The following is a 23967-nucleotide window of genomic DNA, read 5'->3' as shown; positions in this document are numbered from 1 at the left end:
GATTCGACACCAATGTCCCTCATTTTCGATCATTTTTATATATATCTGTCCCCTCCCCTACCTTTAAGTTGCACCGTCAAAATGATATAATAAAAAAAATATCCCATGCCCGAACCTCATCTATGTTGAAAATTTTGATTGAAATCGGTCAGGTGGTTCAAGGGTTAATAAGTCACCAGCATAGTCATTTTCATTTTTAAATTTAGATATAAAATATTATGTTGAAATACTGAAAGTAAAGAAAACTTATAACTTGATTTCAACTCTTGCATAAACAAATAAATAATTCCTCATGAATACGTCCTGAAATTTTGTCAAGGTAACCCTAATTAGTACTCTACTCTTTCGTCTTTATCTTTGAATGGCATCGCCTAATTGCAACATCGCATCATGGGTTTTTCGATAACACGCAATGCCAAGATAATTACATGATAAAATGCAGAGTTAATTTATTCTGTTTTTAGCACAGTCTAATTTCCGCGATTTTACCTTTTTTTTCTTGCATATTCGTATAAGACAAGACTTAACAAAATCTTAATTCCTATTCTCTCTTAGTACTAATTTCAGGAACTTAGAATTTAATTAGCTTGGTTGGTGGTATGGAATGATTCATATTTGTCTTGTTTGAGTTAATATCAAAATCATTGCTATTAATAGAACGAGGCAGAATTTTAATAATAGGCGTATCTCAGAATTTTAAATTTGTTTCTCTTACGAATGGGGTCTGAGTGGATTCGACTTTAATTTAAGGGGGCCGCAGTGGCTCAATGGTAGAGTTTTCGTCTCTGGTGTATTAGATCTCTGGTTCGATTTCAGCTAGCGCCCAGTGAACTCTGTGGTGGACAACACAATGTGCGTGGATTTTCTCTTAGTTCTCCTGTTTCCTGCTACTTTCTTGTTCACCATTCCATTCATTTCTCATCATCACTGTCTCCTTTAGCCTACCCGGCGTAATCGTGGGATGTACAACTGAAAGATTTCATTTTTTCTAGTTTAATTTATTAGACAGAAACTAAGGTGGTCATAAATATACAACAGCCATACTCATCCGTCAATTTGTCGACGAGTGTCAGAGTAAGTGTAGTAGCAAATATGCGGTTGCATGATATCTTATATTAATGTATAATAAAATATTTACATGAAACAAGTATCAGCATCACGTCTACAGCCCGTAAAGGAGTTTGGTTTGTATGACATGATATTTTCTCAATTAATATTGAAACCGGAAGTGGTAATAGATATCTATCATTTCCGGTTTTAGTATAGAGATAATAGTGGAGATGGAATATTTTTGGAACGTGTAATTAATTTGCAGAAAACAGCTTCTCTCCGTCTATTTCCGGTTTTACTCTATAGCCAACAACGATAAAAGCGGAAGTGGTTGATTTCTGTTACTTCTGGTTTGAATAGAGGATCAAGAGAGCACCTATTCTTAGAACACTAATCGATTTAATGAAAAAGGCTTTTGTTTATTTCTTGTCGTTTTTCTCTATGTAGATCAATCTTGAAACCGGAAGTTCTATTGGATGTCTGCCATTTCCCGTTTTATTAGAGAGTTATGAATGGAGATGAAATATATTATTGGTTTTCTTGGTAGTCTGAATATCAACTCATTCACTAACTCAATACTTAACTTTTGGTCCTTTACATCCTGAACAAAATTGGTGGTGATCCATAAAGTAGTTCTTGAGAGTTTTCTCACCTGGACGAAGACAGGGGCAGTCAAGTTAAATATATAAAGGGATTTTTGTATTTCTTGGTAATTATGCTCATCTAAGAATAGAGTTCCTAGCTGTCCCAGTTTGGACGGGATTAACCAGGAATTCTACGTGTTGTCCTGGGGGAATCTTTTTGTTCACCGAAACAGTTGAAATCTCCGAATCCAATTTTTCGTCCCTTGAACGATGGATATACGGTACTTTGCTTTTACAAAATTAAATAAATAAATAAAATATAAATTCGCAAATCCCACAATCGCCAATTTCTTGAAAAATACAAATTGAAAAATTCAGTTATGTGAGCAGTGACTGATCTTGCCAGAAGCAGTGGTTGAAAGAAACATAAGTGTGTTACTGTCTTTTCCGTCCACGTTCATGGAATGTCTTTTTCTTTCTTTAAACTGAAAATCATTTTAAAACAAAGTATTCTTTTAAAATTCGACTTCGTTTGTTGTTTTTAGCAGAGGAGAAAATTATTTTTTTCTATCCAAGTAAACACTACCCTGAACTCCTTTTCTAATGGAATATGCCATAATTAGAAATATTTTTAGGCTGTGTGTTCGTGGTGATAATAAATTTGATAAATTTGAATTTTTCATAAAAGTGTGTATTTCATGCAATTATGTTGTAAAAATGGACACAGTCGTGTGTGTCCCAGCAAAAAAAAAAAAAAAAAAAAATGTGAACAGCAACACAACTAATTATATTCTGTATAAACATTTGGCTGTATAATTTGAGATCCAATGATTTGTTTTATTTACAAATTTGTCTGGTAACAGATATATTCCTTAAGTCACTCGTAGAAAAGTGAGTGTTCATAGCCCTGTTGTCATACATTTGTTCCGGAATGGGTCAATCCATATTTAGAAATAACTTGAACTGATAGTGCGTCCCTTTCTCCCACAGTACTCGTAATCAGGTGGAGCGCCAGTTGTTACAACAGACTAGCTGAAATGTCCTTTATTCGCGTGGGAGGAATAATATTTATTTAAAATGTCTGAAAATGAAGAGCTGCCTAGCGTAAGTAACGACAAGCAACCTCGAAGGCAAGCAAGCAACGCTCCCGGTTTGAGATACCAATTGTTCACACAAGGAGATTAAGTTTATGGAAGTGTTTGAAATCTACCTTCCTGTAGGCTTGGTGTGTATGCAACCATCATTGTTACCATGTTATGAAGTGTTGCCTAACTCCTCAGGTTATTAAAATTTGTAAGACGTAACATCTTCCACATCTCCATCTCAAGATGTGCTAGGAATGTCTTACCCTCACTTTTTTTTTTAAATTCAGATTGTAACTGATATGTGCACCAAGTTTGGTTGAGATTTCTCCAGACGTCCAGAGATTTGCAGGAAAAGCCAATCGTCCTTTTTGTACTATATACATAGAAGTAATTTAAAAAAAAAACTAAAGAAAGTAAAGAAGAAAGTACACGCCCAGTGGCGACTCTTTTATAAAGAAAAAATAATTAAATTTATTGGTATAGGCTCAAGGTAGAAAGCTTATCTAAATTGCTAACTTTTGAGCATCATGCTATATGACGTTTTCTTCTCTTAACTTGTAATAATAAAATAAATTTTACCGATGTGACTTCGTTCAACGGCTGTCACTGCACACCCCAAGTTTGAACAGAGGTATAATTGAACAAACAAAAACAGAAACTCATATTGTTTCGAACAATATATCTCACTTACCATTGCCTCAATTACGTTACATTACTTTTCTGTATCACAGAAAAAATCAATATTATTACTTCGATTTGTTTGTATGTTACTTAAAACATGCCATCAAAGATCGGAAACTTAACTTAGGTTTCTGACTCTGAAATCGGCTTGATTAGTTAACTAACTTGAAATTGTATATATTATTACCCATACAAATTGGCTTACGTTTTGAAATGCTTTTAATTTACATATTGTGTATATATAATCTTTATTATTATTATTATTAATAATAATAATAATAATAATAATAATAATAATAATAATAATAATAATAATAATAATAATAATAATAATCTAATTTGTTGTTTCTTCCTAGGGCTCCCTCCGCTGCTTCAATGATTGCTGACGGGTAGCGCCATGGATCACCTGGACAATGGATAGCAAGAACAGTGCGTGGTGTTGTTGTTGTAGTGCGTGTGCGTGATTTTTGTTCTCAGTGAGATTGACCTTGACCTGCCCTTAACATGCCGGGTGGACGAAGGGGGCTTGTGGCGCCTCAAAATACGTTCCTTGAAAACATCATTCGCCGATCCAGCTCGCAGCGTAAGTACTCTTCTCTCTAACAATATACATTTAAAAGAAATGCGCTGTTTTATTGCTGTAATAGATTTGTTTTCAGTAAAAGAAGAATACTAAGCAAAGTGATTTTGAATGGAAATATATATATGTACGTATTCTCCTGCAAAGTGTGTACATTTCAGCACTCCTTTGATTGATTCGTTGGAGTCTAGCGTTCTTCTTTAGTAGCGACGTTCCCAGAATTTCATCAAGGGCGGGAAGGTTAAAGCACTGAAATCTCATACCTTTCAGGACACGTGTGATTTTCGTACTTATATCTCTTAATACAGTAAATGTTTAATTTTCCATTATTTCTAGCTCAAAAGTAATTAAATTCCAGAACTCCTTTGTATACACTACTGGTCTTTAGTACCTCGGCTATATGAGTTGGAACTAATTGCTTAAAGTGAGTCATAAGTACTACCCAGCTGCCAGCGGATGTGTCACCAAAGGAGGCACTTGTCAATAATTTCGATATATATATATATATATATATATATATATATATATATATATATATGTGTGTGTGTGTGTGTGTGTGTGTGTGTGTGTGTGTTCCCTCGACGCCAGTTGCACGGTGCGAGAACGTTCAATGGAACGTAGATGGTAAACGCTAATATTTCCGCACTATACGACTAGTAAAAGTTTGAACATAAACGTCATAAACAGAATATCAGTGCATTTGATTTCATTGTTGTCGTTGCGCAGAATTTTGTCTAAAGCAGATATGGCCATCTTCCGATCGGAACTCACTTGGGCTCATGCAGGCTATAAGGTGTCCATTTTACTCGTGCTGTGTGTGAGGTCGTACCGTCCTGCTGAAACCATATGGTTCTCAAATCCAATTTGTCGATTTGTGGCAGCAAGAAGTCATCGGTCATGGTTCTGAAGGGCGCACTAATGACAGTCACAGTATTGCCAACGCCGTCCTTAAAGAAATGGGGGCTCTACGAGATCCATGAGTTCACATGAAGCAATGTTTCTGTTGAAATGAAATCTTTGAGTTTTACGTCCCACGGTTATGCCGGTTAGGCTAAAGGAGACGGTGATAATGAGTAATGAATGAAATGGTGGAATGAAGAAAGTGGGAGGAAACGGGAGAACCCCGAGAAAACCCACGCACACAAATGTTTCTGTTGAAGTCTTCTCACCTGTCACAGTAAACAATTTATCAGAAAAAGGGAGAGTAAGAATTAATTAGATAATTCGGAATTGAACACCACTTTTAGTACCGAGACCACACGAGATGTGAAGCTACAGCTTAGTGTATGATTCCAATCATATGAGCTCCCATCAGGAATCGAACCCGGATCTCCCGGGAATGTAAAATAATATTACTGGTAGTTCTATATTTATAATTTCCTGATATGACATGGTTTAAACACAATTTTCTTGATAAATAAAAATAAAACATTGTTACGTACACTACGTGAAAGAGTTTGGCTTGTATGACGTAAAAATTTCTCAATATTGAAACTGGAAGTGGTAGTAGATTTCTACCACTTCCGATTTTAGTAGAGAAATTTAATGGAGTTGGTTCATATTCTTAGAACCATGCTTAATTAATTCCAGAAGCCCGTGTCTTGCTATTACTGCTTTTATTCTATTGCGTTCACATTAAAACTGGAAGTGATAAATATATAAATAAGTTTTGTAAATCAAACTATTTAAGAATATCATAATTTCTCGTAAGTTTATTGTAAATCTGTAAGAAAATATCAAATTTTGTAAATTAACGTAAAAAAAATATAATTATATCAACTTATAAAGTGAATAGTAAAATACTTTTACGAAGGAATTTTGCATTTTCATATTCAGCATCTTTCTTCAGATTAGGCAGAAACATTATCCCTGGCCACTGTTTTCTGAGTATGGCCTTGGTTATCGAGATAAAATTTTCACTTCTGGAAAAATGTCTCTTCATTTCTTGAAAGTCTTTTATAGAGAAAATACTGTTGCAGCTATTACTAGAATATTTAGGCTGAGGGCGGTACTGAATCTTTCGTAAATATTGGAACAGTTTCTCAGAAAAAGAAGCATAAGAAAAGGAAACTTCATAAATTGTGATGAACTGTATACATAAATTACGTAACCTATAAATATTTTCCTTGTATACAAGTTATTTATGTGTAAACCCTAGGGTATTGATTTTACGTTTTGACGCAAATCATAGACTTTAAGGCTTGGAGGAAAAAGATATTTCAACAGTATCTTATTTGTAAGAGAAAACCAAATTCTAGTGTAGATAGTAAGCAAATGATAAGCTTGAATTTGAAACGTTTTGTCCTAATAATGTTGTGGACAGTGGCGTATTTAGGATTTTGTTTCGGGGGGCTTTGCTAACTTTCGGGAGGGGGCTTTACCTGAAAATGTGAAAATTCTGCAAGATATTTGATATACTTTACTATAGTAAGTAAGATTTCGGGGGGGGGGCTTAAGCCCGGAAAATTCCCCCTAAATACGCCACTGGCTGTGGATATGATATCATGATTAATTTGGTCACTGTTTCCAATACTTACTAGTGTGTGTAAGAGTTACAAAGCAATTATTTACTATAATACTTCAATAAAATTATATGCTTACCTTATAGACCAATAATTTGAATAGTCTTGCGCTCAATTTTATGAACATGGCACAGATCTTGTTCCTGTTCACACATACACATTCGGTGTTGGGGAAACAGGTTTAATTACCAATAGAGCTCATCAATATAGCTGGTATTCAACGTTAAGATGTAGAGCCACGTGCCATGTAGCTTGGATGCTAAAGGAATCAATTGAACATGGCACAAAAGGAACAGGAATTATCGCTCCTGGTGTAAGTAGCATCATCAGATTATTAAAATATATTTGAATTAACATTAGTTATTTTAGAAACCCATAGTTATCCACAGATAAAATTTGAATTGTATATCTAATGGTAACAGAATTAGGCTATTCTTTGACTTAGTGTGTAGGATTTATATGCAGACTCTCTAATGAATATGAAGAAATAGCTTCTTTAAAGTGATGAGTGACGGATTTTTTAAAAACAAAATTCTAAAGTACAGAAAAAACATATTTTTTGATTAAACTTACTCTACCAATTTAATTCAATTTTGTGTAGTATATTTTTCTTTAACCAAAAGAAAAGAAAACAGAACGTGGGTGATCAGTTTGCGCTCTTGTTTCATAAATGAGAAGTCTTTACTTCCAAATCCATTCTCGGTCATCCTGACTGAGATTTTCCCAGCGTTCTTTTCGTGACTCACCAGAAAAAATGGGACCTTTAAATGTAGGTTGTTTCCAAAAACTTCTTTCCGTACGATTAGTGTAAACTAAGTTCTCAATTGTACTTATACGTATGACTGAAATCAAATTCCGCACAATTGGTGTATGGAAAAGTTAATAATTTTAAAACATTTTACAAAAAGAAATTAACCGATTTCGCACACGTAACTCACTTGTGTGAAATGTTACAAACAACAGAAACAGTATAATGTATCACAAAAGTCTTATGGAACTTTTGCAGTACAATCCCTGAGCTGTTATGCAACCACAATCACGTTAAAGAATGTATGGTTGCCTATAAGCATGTTAACATACGATCCGTTGAGAAGTTTCATTAATCCAGCTCCAAAATTACTGCACGTTCAGATCCTAAAGAAATTTATACGAGTCCACCTGGAAGGTATACTTTTTCAAAGAAAGAAAGATTTCCGAAGTCCGTGTACCTACGTCGAAATTATGGGTAAACATTCCCAGAATATAAATATGTAGGCGGGTGATTTGAGAACCTCATTTTCTTGGAGTCAGTTGAAAAAACAAACAGATTTAGTGCATTTTGAATATTTGGCAGAAGACAAAGGGAGAGTATGACCGCAAACTTTCATACGTGCGACCTTGGGTAAAATTACAATACTTGTTCGGTTTCTTTTTGTCTTTTTTATTTTTTATTTCTATTTCTATTTCTTTTTAATAATTTGTCTGCAATTACTTTGTTATAAATTTAAAAATCTTGGGTAAAATTACAGTATGTGCTTGAGTGATGTTGTTTTTGTCTCGAAATGTTCGTCTCGAATGCTACATACACTTTCTGACCTTTGTTCTTTCTACATCATGAAAACGAAAGTTCGATTTTACTACCAAAAAAAAAACAAAACAAAAAAAAACACCACGAAATGTTTTTGTGTTCATAGTATATTCACTTTACCATGTTGTTTCCTACACAGATGATATATGTATCCGTGGGAAAATGCAAGATTAGACATCGTTAACATTGGTACAACTTTTTTAAAAATGTAACAAAAGAGACCCGATGATTTTGCACTATTAAAGTGCAGCATACTAGCATTTTTATGAGTTATTGACCACCAAACCTGAATTCGAGGCTGATTGTTTCAAGCGGTAGGTACGGATCATGTGCATGTTTCAACTGAAAGATAAAAAAATAAAAGAAACGAGATAGAGTATAGCTGACTGTATTGGTTTGGTAATATAGGTCGATTGAAGCTAACAGGAATCAGACATGCAAGCTCTTTCCGGAACGTAGAGAGGAAAGGAGAGATGTATGGTGAAGGAAATAGAAATAAAGTGCAATAATCGAAGAAACGTTAATAATTATTGTTTTTTAAAAAAAAGAAATAAAGAAAAACAAGTAATGGGCTATAAAACAATGGAAATAAAACTTCGAAAAAGAAATTAAGTTAAAGGTGAAAAGTAAAAAAGAAAGGTTAAGAAAGTAAAACGGATTCTAGAAAGGAAGTAAAGAAATAGATTAAGGGAAAAGATAAATAATGAATATATAATACAATATTGGTTGGGCTTCTCGTCGCTATACGGTTAACGTACGCTTCTTTGGTCTCAGAGACCAGGGTTCGATTCCCGGTGGTAGCTCATGTGGTTCGGATCCCACGTTAAGCTATAGGTCCACGTCTCATATAGCCTCGTTGTTGAAAAGTAGATTAAACTTTATTCCAGGGAACGAAGCGAATATCATGACTGGATAAGATAACTCATTCCGAGTGCACAGCCCAACACCAATGACTTGATATCTGAAAGCTTGAAATAGCTTGAACTTATAAGTTTGTTATAATTTGATACATTTGTAGTCTGTTGAAATCTCTTTACAATAGTTGACCGAGAAGTGCTCTCCCCACTGGTCTAGATGCTAGCGCGCGAACCTCCAGAGCTCGATTCCTGATGGGATAACTTCGAAAATTGAATGCATTATTATGGTTCGGATTCCACTTTAAACTGTGAATTCACTTCTCATGTACCATTGGTGCTAAAAAAAGGATTGTCTAATCCTCTAACTCTAACGAAGGGGAAAATCATTATTATCGTTTTCTTTTCACTGTCTCCTTTAGCCTGTCGTACAATGTAAAATTTTTAAAAAATACAATAAAATATAAGAATTCAATAAACTTTATACCCTCTCCCGAAACCACTTTCTTAATAAAACTATACTCGTTTAACATGGAAATGCTTCATGTAGTATGAAAATTTTTGTCTCACATTTCATCTGTAGCTTTCTCTTGTTCAAACATCCTACTTCTATCATATTTTGCTGACAATAAACGTGGGAGAAGTATTTTACAATTACTTATTGTCTTTTCGTGTGCAGAATAATTCACGTTCAATACTATATAGACATAGTAGCTCATTCGTCTGTTATTTGAAAACTCCGCACCTGGAAGGGGAAATTTGGACAATTACATAATATTCAAAACTTCTCATAATTTACGTTTAGAAAATATCGAGTGTCAGGATTTGCTTAAGTTAGAGATGTGAAATTCACTATTTGAAATTCTCAACTAAAAATGCAGGGAATATAACTATGTTAACAGCGTTTTCAAAAGTTCTGCTTCTAAGCGAGGTGTGGGGAGAAACGAGAAGAAAATTCTGTAATAATAAAATTTCAGATTCTTTATTTTCAAAGTATCTAACGTTAGGATTGATGAAGTTGAAGATGTGAAATTCAGTACTTTAAACGCTTCATTAAAAATAAGTAAAAACACGTTGCATCATTTACTCAAAAAAAATCTTCTTTTAGAGAGTAAAAAGGGGCAATTTTTTATAATATTTAGATCTCCAGTTTTGTATTTATAAATCTAATTCTAACTGTGCATAGAAGTAGTACTTCTGCTTGTAAAATACCTGTAACTATGTTTTGGATAAATAGTTTTAAAGTCAACGAAGACATTAAAAGAAAAAAGAAAAATAGAAAAATTTAAAATACAATAAAAAGTTAAAATGAATACAAAACTTTCTTTCATCTCTCTTTCTGAGTACTTTTACTCCAAATTACCGATTTTCTCTTAAACGATAAGGAGAAAAGCAATACATTAAAAAATAAAATTGAAGGGAGAGAAGCTCTATTGTTTTTTTTATTGTAGTCTATATAAGTATATTTTTTATTGCAAACGGATCACAGGATTTGCTATGTAAATTAAAAGGCGTAATGAAAGTCTGTCAGCAAAATTACTTAACTACGTTTAAAACAAATAATATTTTGTAGTAAACTCTTTATCAGTTCATTAAAACCATGTACTTATGTCGGTAATGGCAACATGGTAATTGGAATTTTAATATTAGTATATTGCAGAACTAATTTATAGTCCTTTTACTATACCTCGCTTCGCTTTCATTAGTTATCTAATCCAAATTTAGAACATGGTTTTTAAAGGTCTTAAAGAAGGAAAAGTCATACTCCATATATCACCATTACTATATACCTAATCTTGTATTTTAACTGTTCTGTACGTACTTCTTATAAGTTATAAGGGCTACATATGTATACAAATGACTCCATTTGTAAGCGCTAAAACCACTCCTTACTTACTTGTGCTTGAATGTGGGTCAGGGCCAAACGCAGAGTTTTCTTCGCAGACAAGCAAACGATGGAGGCGTGTGGCGCGACATGCATCGAACCGTTTGCCGCGTTTTTCCACCAGAGGGCACTGCTGTTACTGGCTGTATATATTCCCGGGGCAAAGTTACGTAATAATTGACCAGTGGCGTACACAGAAAGGTTTGTTCTTACTAATAGGTCGGTACGTTTATGCTAAATGTTATTTCTTGTCTATCGTTTTAAACTATCTGAATAGGATATAATGTTGCTGAATCTGTTTATACGTTGTTGGAGGAATGTTTTATAAATAAAACAGAAACGTAAATTGAAATCAATACTTCGTCCGTCAAGTGATCCTTTCACCTTTCTTGATACCGACTTCTGAGAGAAAGAGAGAGAACGTAAGCATCCAAAGTCTGCCCGATCAACGAATGGAATCAATTCACAAGGAGCCAAGAGTGACTTTCTTGCTAGAAAGAGCGATCAATGAGGGATCTAGCCCCAGGCTGAGGGGCCTAGGCTCCCCCAGATTTTTGAGTGTCAAAAATAATTTACGCTATTATTTATATTTTTTGAAAGTTCATAGTAAACTCATATAGTGTACCTATCACAGTCTGGGTTCTGTCTGATTTCCCCCCAGCTTTTACCTCTTAGATCCACCTCTGCAATGTGTTTATTATAAATTTTACCCATTTCGATAAAACAACTAAGAAACAAGTCTTAGTTCTTGTTTATTTAAAAGAACGCCAATTTTGTACTTTTTCTACATTATTTTGCTAAGAGACATAAATGGGCATTCTCGAAACAGGTGATCTACCTTATATTGGTCGGTACTTATGATAAGTTCAAATCACTTGATTTGTTTATTGGTGTAATTTGCGACTGTTTAATTTAACCTAATCGGATAATAGACAAGACACTGAATAAAATCACTTAAATGTCGAAACACAAAGGCAAGAGCTAAACAAAGAAACAAAAAGTACACTCAAAAAAATTACTTACGACAGTTCCTTCGAAATGGATAGACCGTCTGAGTTAACTTTTAGTTGTTTGAATGAATAATGATGTGATTCATTACCGCATTTATTACTCCCCATTACCTGTTTGTTCAGATGATGGTAACATATTTTGCAAGAAGAAAAAAGAGTGTGGTATTAATAGGTTACTTACTGGATGAAAACGAAATATAATATAGACTATAGGCCACCTGTAGACAAGGTTTTATTTTTATTTTTAATTTTTATTAAATTTTCAATTTATTACATATTTTAGTTATGTTCCTATATATACCATATAATTAGTTACTCATAAAACATTTTTATTCTACTTATAATAATAATAATAATAATAATAATAATAATAATAATAATAATAATAATAATAATAATAATAATAATAATAATAATAATAATAATAATAATAATAATAATAATAATAAAACTGGTAGATATCTGAGTAGATTTAGGAAAGAAAATATGCATTGAAAAAATAAAGTATCAACGCTCCACTCAGTGATGATTTCAGTCTTTCTATAGGTGGGGGGAGTCAATACACAAGGAGTGACAAGTACTGCAAAAATACTGATCATAGACATTGAGCACAATCGGAGATATTGCCTCGGGAATAAATTTGGTAGCTCCTCTTTCCGGCTCACATTCTAAAATCATTACTGGCTCGCCTATCGGAAGAATTGATATCCTGTTGTTATTTTTTATTATGGTAATAGTGTAACTAATAATTTCATTAATATTTCTATTTAATGGGCCGTATTTGGCCTCGATTGTTTTTCTAGAAAATCAGTTTAGAGAAACTCAATCTCAAGAATAAATTACTTCTTGAGGAATTTTAATGAAAAATAATTTATGCCGTATTGTAGGTTTGTTAATGGAACATTTATTTACGAAATATGAACAAAACTCTCTGTTTTTTTTTTTTTTTTTTTTTTTTTTTTTTTTTGAGAAAATCATTTGAGAACTCTCCTCTACGAATAAACTATCTATTGCGAATTTTTGGATAAAAAATGATTCATAGCATATTCTAGGTTTCTTAGTGAAATACTTATTTAACAACATTGTCTGAGTCATTTTTAAGAAAATCGTTTGAAGAAAAACTAACTTCCAAAAGTAAACTTCCTCTTCTGGATTTTTCCCAGAAGTTGGTAATCAAACTTTGATTTATGAAAAACTACATCGTTAGTGACATTTCGAAGAAAATCACGTATATTAACCTCTTTTTGTAAATGATCTTTAATTTTGGGGGTATGAAAGAAATTCGAAAAACCTCTCTGGAAGAATCTCATAAAATATTTAAGTTTAACATTTAGTACAGACACTCTTACGTTGAACGATATGGCCTCTAGGTGAGTGTACTTCAGGACAAACGGAAGACTTCGAAAAATTACTTTTTTTTAGTATGTAGGGTTCATTAAACGTGTAAATCCGTTAAAATCTCCAATTCGATTTTTTCATGATCAGCGTATTTTCTTCTCTCTTATTGTTGCTCTAAAGTAAAAACGTTCTAACCACTCTTGTTCTGATACATCTTTCGGCAAACAGAGGGAGACGGGTAAATATGATCGTTCTGTACAGTTTTCTATCATTCTTTTATTTTTTGCAAAAGTATCTATGGAATTTTGGATCGTAAAGGAGGAAACTGTTTTGATCATTATTCATGTATGCCGTTATAGAAACAATCTATAATATCGCTTTCTAATACAATATCGTGCCCACTATTAATAATGTAAAAGAAAATAGAAAGGAAAAGTATTGAAATGGCAACCATATATTTATTTACGTAAAAGAAAGTTAAAAAAAAGAAAGAAATATAATGACTATCGAAAAGTAAGCAAGAGAGAACAAATTTAGCATGCAATTCGAGATTCTAACCAAATGAGTTTTATTTACTTTCTTTTTATTTTCTTAAGAAAGAGAAGGAAGGTAGAGGATGGGGCGCTTTTTGAAATGGCCGGTGGCTTATCGCAGAAAAGTCTTCGTGACATGATGGATGGCTAAGTCCGATCGAGTTCACATGCTATCCTGTGTGGATCATAACCTTCACAAGTTTCTCTCTCTCTCTTTCTACCTTCACCTAGGTTCCTTTAACGACCCTCCACTCTATGTACATATACAGCTCTTGGGTAACCCGTAGATACCTTCTTCTTTAATGCATACGTCTAGCATTAAGCTGCAAAAAAGTATTTTAAAACCTATGCACGTCTTCAACTAGAAATAATTCTAAAGATTTATCTCTTCTGTTCAGCAGAGGAAATTGCCTATTCATTTATTCATACTGGTAGATATAAACATAAATTTATCGAATTCCAGTACCGAAAGGAATAGGATTATAGGAAAGACAAAAAACATCCGATCAATTGGCAGGAAGAAGGGAGTTGAAGTTCATTCAAGTCGGTTCTTTTCTTTCACAACCTCAATCGAGATTTTATATGTTCAAGTACAGACCTATCGTCCATTATATTGTTTGATAATATTTAAAAAAGTTAATGTAAAAGTTGATGATGCTGAAAGATGGGAGATGGGAATAAATAAAAGAATCTTCTGTCATTTCCAATGTTGTTTCTATACTCACTAGTGTTATGTGAAAATGCAAAATAAATACGTTCTTGAATGACTTTATTATAATCAGAAATACTTTAAAAGTTTATTTTTTAAAGTTTTATGACACAAGTACACTAAAATAACGATGAGTCTATATATGCATTGAATTGAGACAAATTGATACTTTTTGACCATATAATGAATTACTTTTTAATTACATATTACCATGATATACTGTACTATGTACTGTGAAAGATAACAAAAAGATTCTTTTACGTACTTTCTTACTCTACTTTCACGTAAAAATATTCTATTTTCACTATTAGACTTCCAAACTATTATATTCCTAAGTTTGGAAAGTCTTATGAAATGATTTCATTTGGCTGGCTGTCCATTTATCTGCCTACATATATTAGAGCAGAAACAGTGTGTGACAGCGTGAAATGTTTTTTATATGGATTCACAGTCTCAAGAACAAGTTTTGTTTCTAGCCTTATAGAACTATCGGAACTGGAACTGGTTAGATCTTCCTGTCACTTGTGATTTAAATATTGGTTTTGGTGATCCAAAATACAGATTCTTCCTTTATTCCTGATCCACCTGGTGAAACCGGAAGACGTATATATCACACCCAGTTTCAATATTGGATCCCCATAATTTTGAAACCGAATCAGAATTTTAATGAATGGGAAACTAAACTCACTTGTGTTACAATTTTGGGTAATACTAAAAATAACATTAACTATCACTATTAAGTCCTTAGTTGAAAGTTCGGATCATTGGTAATAAAAAAGTAATAAACTACGTACTACGATTCATGTAAGCCTACATGCGTCAGTAAATCAGCAGAAAATCAGCCTGTTTTAGTCACACGTGAATTTGTGGTTGTTTAGAAGTAAGACGAAACAAATAATAGCATTTATGAGTAATATCTTCTTTAAACAAGGGTTACCAAGCGTCAACATTTTGCGAGTGAGGAGAACAATACATTCTAAATACAAGTATATCCGTATTTTAGCATTGCAGAATATGGTAACACTACTCTAAGCAGTCATTTCAATCTAATTAACAAAATCAGAAACCCCAGTTCCAATTACCTCCCTTACGGGAGATTTATATAAAGGAAGTCCCGGCCTTAGAGCCCTGTGAACTGTTTCACTAATTTTGTTTTAAAAAAAAGTTGTTTGAAATAAGAATATGAAGTAAGATGGCTCGTGCCAAAATGGCCGAATTAGTTTGTTTTAATTATAATTGTTTTTCACACTAATATAATGTAATAAGAAAGGATAAGCGGCGCATGAACATATTGAAATTGAATAACAGTATATTAAAATTGTAACAAATAACAAAATTGTCAAAAATATTGAAATGTAAATAGTAAAAATTGAACAAAAACTGAGAGCAAAGCTCCCCAATACTTAGTGTTTACAGCACCATCTCTTATTCTTCATCAGAAACTCTTTCTTTCTTTTATAACCTTAATTTATATTTTATATCTTGAGCTGCAGACTTAAGTCCCAGTGATCTATATCACTGAGTTTCATTGTAACACAGTTAAATAAGTGTTAAAGTTGATGCAAATGTTTGAAGATGGTTAAAAATGACAGATGAGCTCGATCTCAATCACAAACTCATTTTAAATAATTAACTTTTGTATAGCAATATCATTATTGTCATTTGTTTTATTTACTGGCACCTCAGTATGGCCTCACAAGGCACTCATCCGTGACCACGTTCTTTTACCACAGCTTTATCTCTGCAATACTTTTCCCTTCAAATTGTCATGAACCGAATGTATCCTATGCATCAACTACTAATTCTCGTAACTCATCAGAGTAAACTGACTTCGGATCAATTTATCAATATTTCTTCAATGATGCTTTTCTTTGTTTCAATTCCTCAATTGAGATTTTATATTTTCAGATGCGAATTCAAGCCCTATTCATCTATGCCCACTTATTTTTGTTAATAATGATTGTTTTCTTATAAATTTATAGTTTATCGAAGTTTCGTATTGGTAATTGCTTCAAAAGTTAATGTTTTCATTTGATCTTCAAAATTTTTCTACTCGAGATTGATTCATTATATATAATTGTTCACTATTCTCTAGGTAAGACGTAGATGAGTTAAGTATTAATATTATGTTTAAACGTTGTTTATAATACGATGTTTTATTATAGTTAAACTTGTTGTAATAATCACTGTTATTAAAAATACGAATTACTGAGGATAATCTTTTGGAATGGGTCATCCATGAAATAATTCCTTGTATGACCCTAAACAAATGTTAATAATTATTTTTGTATAAAATTTGTGTTTTAAATAACAAATAGCACATGAATTAATAAAAATGGCTAAAAAATGAATTATAAACTTTTAAAAAATGAAATGAAATGAAATCTTTAAGTTTTATGCCGGTCCCACGCTTATGCCGGTTAGGCTAAAGGAGACAGTGATGATGAGAGATGAGTGAAATGGTGGAGTGAAGAAAGTGGGAGGAAACGGGAGAACCCCGAGAAAACCCACGAGCACGGTGTTTGTCCACCACAAAGTCCACACGGCGAGAGCTGGGATCGAACCAGAGATCCCAAGCACCGGAGGTGAACGTTCTATCACTGAGCCACCGCGAACCCATTTTTAAAAAATGTCCAGCGCTAGTCTACCCTTTTCATTCACTAAAAAACACGCGGTGGCTCAGTGGTAGAGCGTTCACCTCAGGTGTTAGGGGTCTCGGGTTCAAACCCTGCTCCCGCCAAGTGAACTTTGTGGTGGACAAACACCGTGTGCGTGGGTTTTCTCGGGATTCTCCCGTTTCCTCCCACTTTCTTCATTCGACCATTTCATTCATTACTCATTATCACCGTCTATTTTAGCCTAACCGGCATAACTGTGGGACGTAAAACTCAAAATTTCATTTCATTTCATTTTTCACTAAAAAAAACAGATAGTTTTGTTTGTGTATGATGCAAAAATAATGACAATAGTGTTGCAACAACTGGAATTATATGCTGGCAAAAAAAAAAAAAAAAAGTTTGTGGCAAGCTTTTAATGTTATATGCGGTTGAGGAACATTCTCTGTGCAGCACAAGAAAAGGAAGTACATTTGATGAGAAGGAGTTTATACCTTAAGCGCACCTTACGTTCTCTGAATGTACGCTTTACCTCAGACCGCAATAACTATATACTTGCGTGATTCTTCCTTTAATGTGCAATTTTCTGTGACCCTGCGTGGCTAACATAAGCAAAACTCTGGAAAATGTGTAAACTAAATTTTCATATAATACATTTCTTTTTGTAATTATGGTAAACTATTTTTAGGGCCGCTTTAATATTATTTTTGCTTACTTTTTTACCAAGAGACTATTCACAAACACACAAGCTGTAATACGAGTAAAGATTAGATTAAAAACGGTTATAATGTCAAGCTGTTTATTCGCATAATAGTATTTCCGTGTGTGTCTCGAAAATATTATTCTGAACTGTACTTGCTTTGAATCATTTGGTATGGTTCTTCCACTTTATTTTTGTAGTTTTACGTCCCACGATTATGCTCTGTAGATTAAATAAGAAAACCCACGTATATGATATTGTTTAATGCAAATTTACGTCGCCTGAGGTCGAACCAGGGACTCCTCGCAACCAAAGATGAGAGCTGTTGTACTGCCCACTATGGTTCCCATTTGTGATTCTATTATTTTTATTTCTGAATCTCTTGATGAAATTTTTAACAAGTTCTAAGTGCGTTAAGTAGGTCTGCCATATTTGATTTCTACCTTTTTGGCTTATATGCTTAAGTATGTTTCTTTTTTCTTTGAAATGAACTAGAATTGTAATGGTTTGATTTGACCAAGTTTCATTTCTTTAACGATAGAAGTTAATATCATCACGAATACTCGATAACATTAAAAATCTTAAGCTAAATTAGTAGGTCTATATTAGTATAAATGTTGAAGCTCATTTAAATTATTTAACTTTTGTATTTTTAACTTTGCCTACCAACTAACTTGTGGTTACACAAATAATATTAATGCTCAAATCTAAATATAGTTACGGGCTGTTATTAATAGTGTTTCATGTGAGTAGACGGCAATTCTTGTTAAATATTGCATTGTCCCAAAAGTAAACGACAACAACTGCCTGTAGTTTCTATACTGTGTTCATGTTGCTTAGTTTCTAAATTGATAAGAGATGGTGCTTTAGTCGATAAGTATAGGGGAGCTTTGTTCTCACTTTTTATTTTATTTCTTTTTACTTCTAACAATTACTTCGTTATATAATTTAATGTTTATTACATTCTTAATAATATGTTTGTCAATTTAAAAATGTTTGGCGCCACTCCTCCTTGTTAATTATATTAGAAGTGTGGAAAACAAATCTACTTATAAGAGACTAATCATCCATCTTTGGTCGGGTCATTTTCTACATGTTTTTAACTAACATTTTTCAGTGATATAGCCGACTTGGCTGTTTGAGCTGCGGCGTGAAATTATATTTCTCGCAAGAGTATTTAAGACATGAGAAGACAAGATAGTTTCTTAAGTTATATTGTGCTTGAGCTGCAATAGCTACTTTTATATATATATATATATATATATATACAGTGGCGTATTTACGATTTTGTTTCGGGAGGGGCTTTGCTAACTTTCGGGGGGGGCTTTCCCTGGAAATGTGAAAATTCTGCAAGATATTTCATTTACTTTACTATACTAAGTAAGATTTCGGGGGGGGCTTAAGCCCGGAAGCCACCCCCCTAAATACGCCACTGTATATATATATATATATATATATATATATATATATATATATATATATATATAAGTAATTACAATCTTATTTACATTTCACAGTGATTGTTTAATCGTTGCGTATTTCAAATGAGATTGCTTCAAGCTTATTAAATATTGCACTGTACGAAAGGTAAATTGTAACAATTATCTTTAGTTTATATGTTCTGTTTATATTGTTGAGTTACTAAATTATATTTTGCTTGACATGATATGAATAGTTCTGAATTTTATATAATAATTATAATTACAACCATATTTATATTTGATATGGCCCTGATCTTAATAATAATCAACGGCAAAGTACGTTCATCTTCAGCGTGATCACTATTCATTATCAAATTAAAGAAGATGAGCATGCAGCGAACGTAGCGGAACGGTGATTGTTAATTATTAGGGATTAGCATTACTCACAGACCGAGATATTTTTGCATTATAAATAAATTGAAATTATACTTATCAGAATTTAATATTTATAGCAGGGATGCAAATAACCTTTCGCCCACTCGCCCGGGGCGAGTGGTTCATCAGTATGGGCGAGTATTTAATATTATACCGAAGGTAAACAAATGGTTTCTATTGTGGGATTTGGGCTAGTAGCTTTTTCCTTGGGCTAGTAAAACTTTGTTTTTTATTTGCATCCCTAATTTATAGATATACGGACATTTAAAATAAATTTGAAGAATAAGTCAGTAAACTTTGAACATTAAAATTTCAGATAGACTCAGAGAAATAAGCATATTTTTTATATAAATTAGTGGGCTAAAAACAAAGCTAACACAGGTATTCAATACTATTAACCCTTCAACAAAAAGAACATAAAATGTGCTGAATGAAGAATCAACAACCGGTTCACCTTTTTTTTTTACATTACGCCGCCATTTTGATTCTTCCGTGACTAATATTGATTTTTCTTTTGTTTCTTCTTAAAAAAAATAATATTTATGAAGAAAGCGAGTGTGTCATCAGGATTTTTTTTTCCTTTGGCGTGCGCCAGTAAACTAAGGAAAGTAAAAGAAAAAAATAGTAAAAACTTTCTCAGAAACTACATCCGCTATCCGCCTTACTGGCATTAACTTTCAAAGAAATAAAAAAAGAAAAAGAAAGGGAGAGGAAGAAAATCATGAAGCTTGAGAAACTTCTGGCAGGAACTATGCAGGAAATGCAGCAGAATCTTGGAAGTTCTTGGACATCTTTTTTCTTGAGTAGATGGAGTGACACACTAGCTTCTCTTATATGGCAGCGTTACTTCAAATTTTGCTTTGCGGAGAGGAAAGGTCAGGACCCTTCGATATAAATCATTTTACATTTCTCATTTGGCATATTATAATTTCACTGATTAAAATGTTTATAAATTTGAAGCCCAGGACGAGGAACGAAATTACCTCTTTTTCTCCTGGAGTTCCAAATGATGCCTGTCAACACCATGTCCGTATCGATTTGTCTTAGCATTTTTAATATTCCCAAGCATTTGTGTGATTACGATGAGCTTCTATTTTTCGGGTGCATGGAACTGCTTTCTATCTTGAAATGGAACACTTTCAATTTTTAGTCTTTTGATTTAAACTATAATTCCATGTCAAATAAATAGCACTAAATTAGACCTAGAAATTTCAATAAGACCCGCTAGCAGGCCCGTATTTAGGTAAGTGCTACTCTGTGCTCGAGCACAGGGCGGCAGAATTTAGGGGGCGGCAAACTTTGGAATTCTTTCTAAGATTCACAATAAAGTAATATTTAAAACTAGCAACACGTAGAGTCCAGGACAAGCACGAGAAAATATGTTATGTGTTTAATTCGTTCTAGTTATAGTAGTTAATAATTAGTTACCTTATCTGATTATTTTTAAAAAGTCATCCTCTTCTACACCCACCTCAAGGGGTGAGGATGAACTTGAACATCATGAAAACTCAACTTAAAGTCAACGACCTCGAAAACTATGAATTCACTACTAATATCTGTCGTTTTCGATTACTTTTCAAATCTCGCCTCTCCCTGGGAAGTGGAGTATGACCCTGAAGTTGAATTGGATTAAAACTGTCACTATTCAACTCAGCGATCCCAAAAACTATAAATTCAACTATAATATTGGTCGTTTTCTGGAGGGGGCGGCAAATTATTTAGAGCACAGGAGTGCATTGTATAAATACGGGCCTGCCCGCTAGTATTTCTTTTCTAAATATTTTTACATATTCTACAACATTATTAACATTTAACAAAAAAATCCTAAGATTAGAAATACTGTATATCAATCGATAGACCTGTCTGAGATGAACTAAACGATATGAGTGAATGTGAATCCTCATGCATAGTTTTCGAAAAAATCAGAAAAAAGTTTTTTTTAGCAAAAACGTAAAAATTTATTCTCTAAAATAACCACAACACGTATTAAGATAGAAGTTTAATATTAAAGTGAAATATGGTAACACACATACTCTTAATGGTGACACAATACTCCAAATAGTGAGATGCATACTTCTAAGAGTTACACAATACTTCTAATAATGTCACATATTCCTAACGGTGACACACAGACTCTTTATGGTGAAATATATGCTCCTAATGGTGACATGGCACTTCTAATGGTGACATTCATACTCTTAATGGTGACAAATATACTCCTTAGTGACATATATATACACACTCTTAACGGTGACACACATACTTCTAATGGTGACACACATACTCCCAATGGTGACACAAAACATCTAATGGTAAAGCATCTATTCCTAATAGTGATAGACATATTCCTAATGATAGTATAATATTTTTAATGGTGACAATCATGCTTCTAATGGTGATACACCTACTCCTAATGGTGATACAATAGTCCTAACGATGACACGTATACTTCTAGCGATGACACACATACTTCTAACGGTGACACACATGCTACTAATGGTGACTTATCTACTCCTAACAGTGACACACATACTCTTAATGGTGACACAAATACTGATAACAGTGGCAAACATATTACTTGAAAACTAAATGATTTATTCTTTATACAAGCCCACACCGTAGCTCGTACTAGACTTCTTGGTAACTGTGAAGAAAAAAATGTAGATTATAGACTATTTAGTATTTTTAAATGTGTATCTTAAGGTATTAATAATTTAATCTTAGATACCCCTAAAGTTAGACAAATCAAAAGATAGCCGTGGAAGAGCTAGCAATCCTCTACTTATACTTTACATAAAGTGGAAACAACTAGTGCGTGTATATATATTTATTGAGACACTCACAAAGGCGATATTTGTGTGCCTGAAATCGTTTGTGATCTGAGATCAAAAGGGCGCATCAAATGAAACAGTAGATCTATATTCATATTTCCATTTTGGTATGTGTTTGTGAGAGAGGGCTGGAGAAAGAACGATAGGTGTCCTGCTTTGAGTCATGCCCTATTTTATTTTTAATCTATTTGCATAACAGAGCTAGGATTAATAATTAAGTAAGTAGAAAATGGATACGATAGGATAGCCAGTTTCTTTCCCATATATTTCTAAAAAAACATGCAGAAAAACAGAGATTAATAGAGGTCAGTAGTGCATACAACTAGTATTGACTATTGCTCCGCTTTATCACGGGTCGTCAAGACCTTTTATTGTGTGTCTATGATTTTATTTCATCGGTGGGTGTTGAGAAAAAGGCACAATAACAACAATACGGTGCAATCGTCAATATAAACATCAAATACGTTATTGGAGCTGTATCGATCAAAGCTTCATTGACATATTAAAATTGTAACTCATTATACTAATAATCGATTGCCTAATAGAGGTTTCGATTATTTATTTTGGTAAATGACAACTTTAACATGCCAATGAAGTTTCGATCGGTAAAGCTCCATTAACATACTGTTTATATTGACATATTTTTCTATTTTAAAAAGAAAAATCATAGAAAATCATTGAGATCAGGGACAGTAGTTCTTTCAGACAAAATGTTCCGGGGGGCACACTTGGTAAAATGGGGGGCACTACTGATACTGTTCTATTTATTATTATATTATGGACCTTTTTTTTTGTCTCCTCCGGCGGGCACTCTCTGAGCTCCGCGGGGCAATGCCTCCCAGAAACATGTCTGGAAGAAACACTGATCAGGGACGTACAGAGAGTGTAGGTTGTGGGGGGTCCGGATCTCCCCCTCCCGAAATATCCACTTCCCTCTAAATTTAATAATGTTAGGAGTGATTATTTTAATTTATCCTCATATTCAATTTGAATCCCTTGAAAAACTTTGGACCCTACCCTAAGAATAAATTCTTGCGTACATGTTTGCCTGAGATACATAATGAAAATGATGTAGAATGTTGAATTCAAGCTCTTAACCCAGACTGTGTCCACCTCGCTCTTAAAAACGTCAATTAAAGTTTATTGGTTGATAAGTTATAAGTATGATTGAGCAAACCATGTACAGAAGTATTGAATAGGTACACTTTAATTCAACTGATACTGTCGTTACGAAAATTCAGAACGTTTTTTTAGACCTGAAAGATACCTCACACCATTGTTAATTAACAAGTTTAAATAGTCAAAGTCAAATAAATATTATTGCAAGAGATAAAAATTAAACCTATTTTGTTCATTACTACTTGACTACTTTTGTTAATTAAGAGTTATGTGTAGCTAAAGAATAACATTAATGTACTAACTGCAGTAGTCATTAATGGAAACATATTCTTCCGTGAATTGAGTTGACTAAAAAATTTTGTAAATACTTAAGAGCTCTCTATCCACCGAGGAAGGAAATTGTAAATAAAAGAATTGGGAAGTGTTCCTGATATGGGTTTCTGTACTT

General features: G+C 33.3%; 1 protein-coding gene across 1 annotated transcript in view; it reads left to right on the top strand.

The window, feature by feature from the left end:
* The window catches only part of eag (potassium voltage-gated channel protein ether a go-go), a 750678-nt gene that overhangs the window by 76766 nt on the left and 649945 nt on the right, over positions 1-23967 (top strand). The window contains exon 2 of the mRNA XM_081725716.1: positions 3757-3983. Within this exon, the coding sequence (XP_081581842.1) occupies positions 3905-3983 (79 nt within the window). The 5' untranslated portion in view covers positions 3757-3904. The remainder of the gene's footprint in view (positions 1-3756; positions 3984-23967) is intronic.

This window comes from Thermobia domestica, chromosome 9 (genome assembly GCF_964235325.1).
Source record: "Thermobia domestica chromosome 9, izTheDome1.hap1.1, whole genome shotgun sequence".
Taxonomy (NCBI): Eukaryota; Metazoa; Arthropoda; class Insecta; order Zygentoma; family Lepismatidae; genus Thermobia; species Thermobia domestica.
This window is presented reverse-complemented; position numbering and strand designations above follow the sequence as displayed.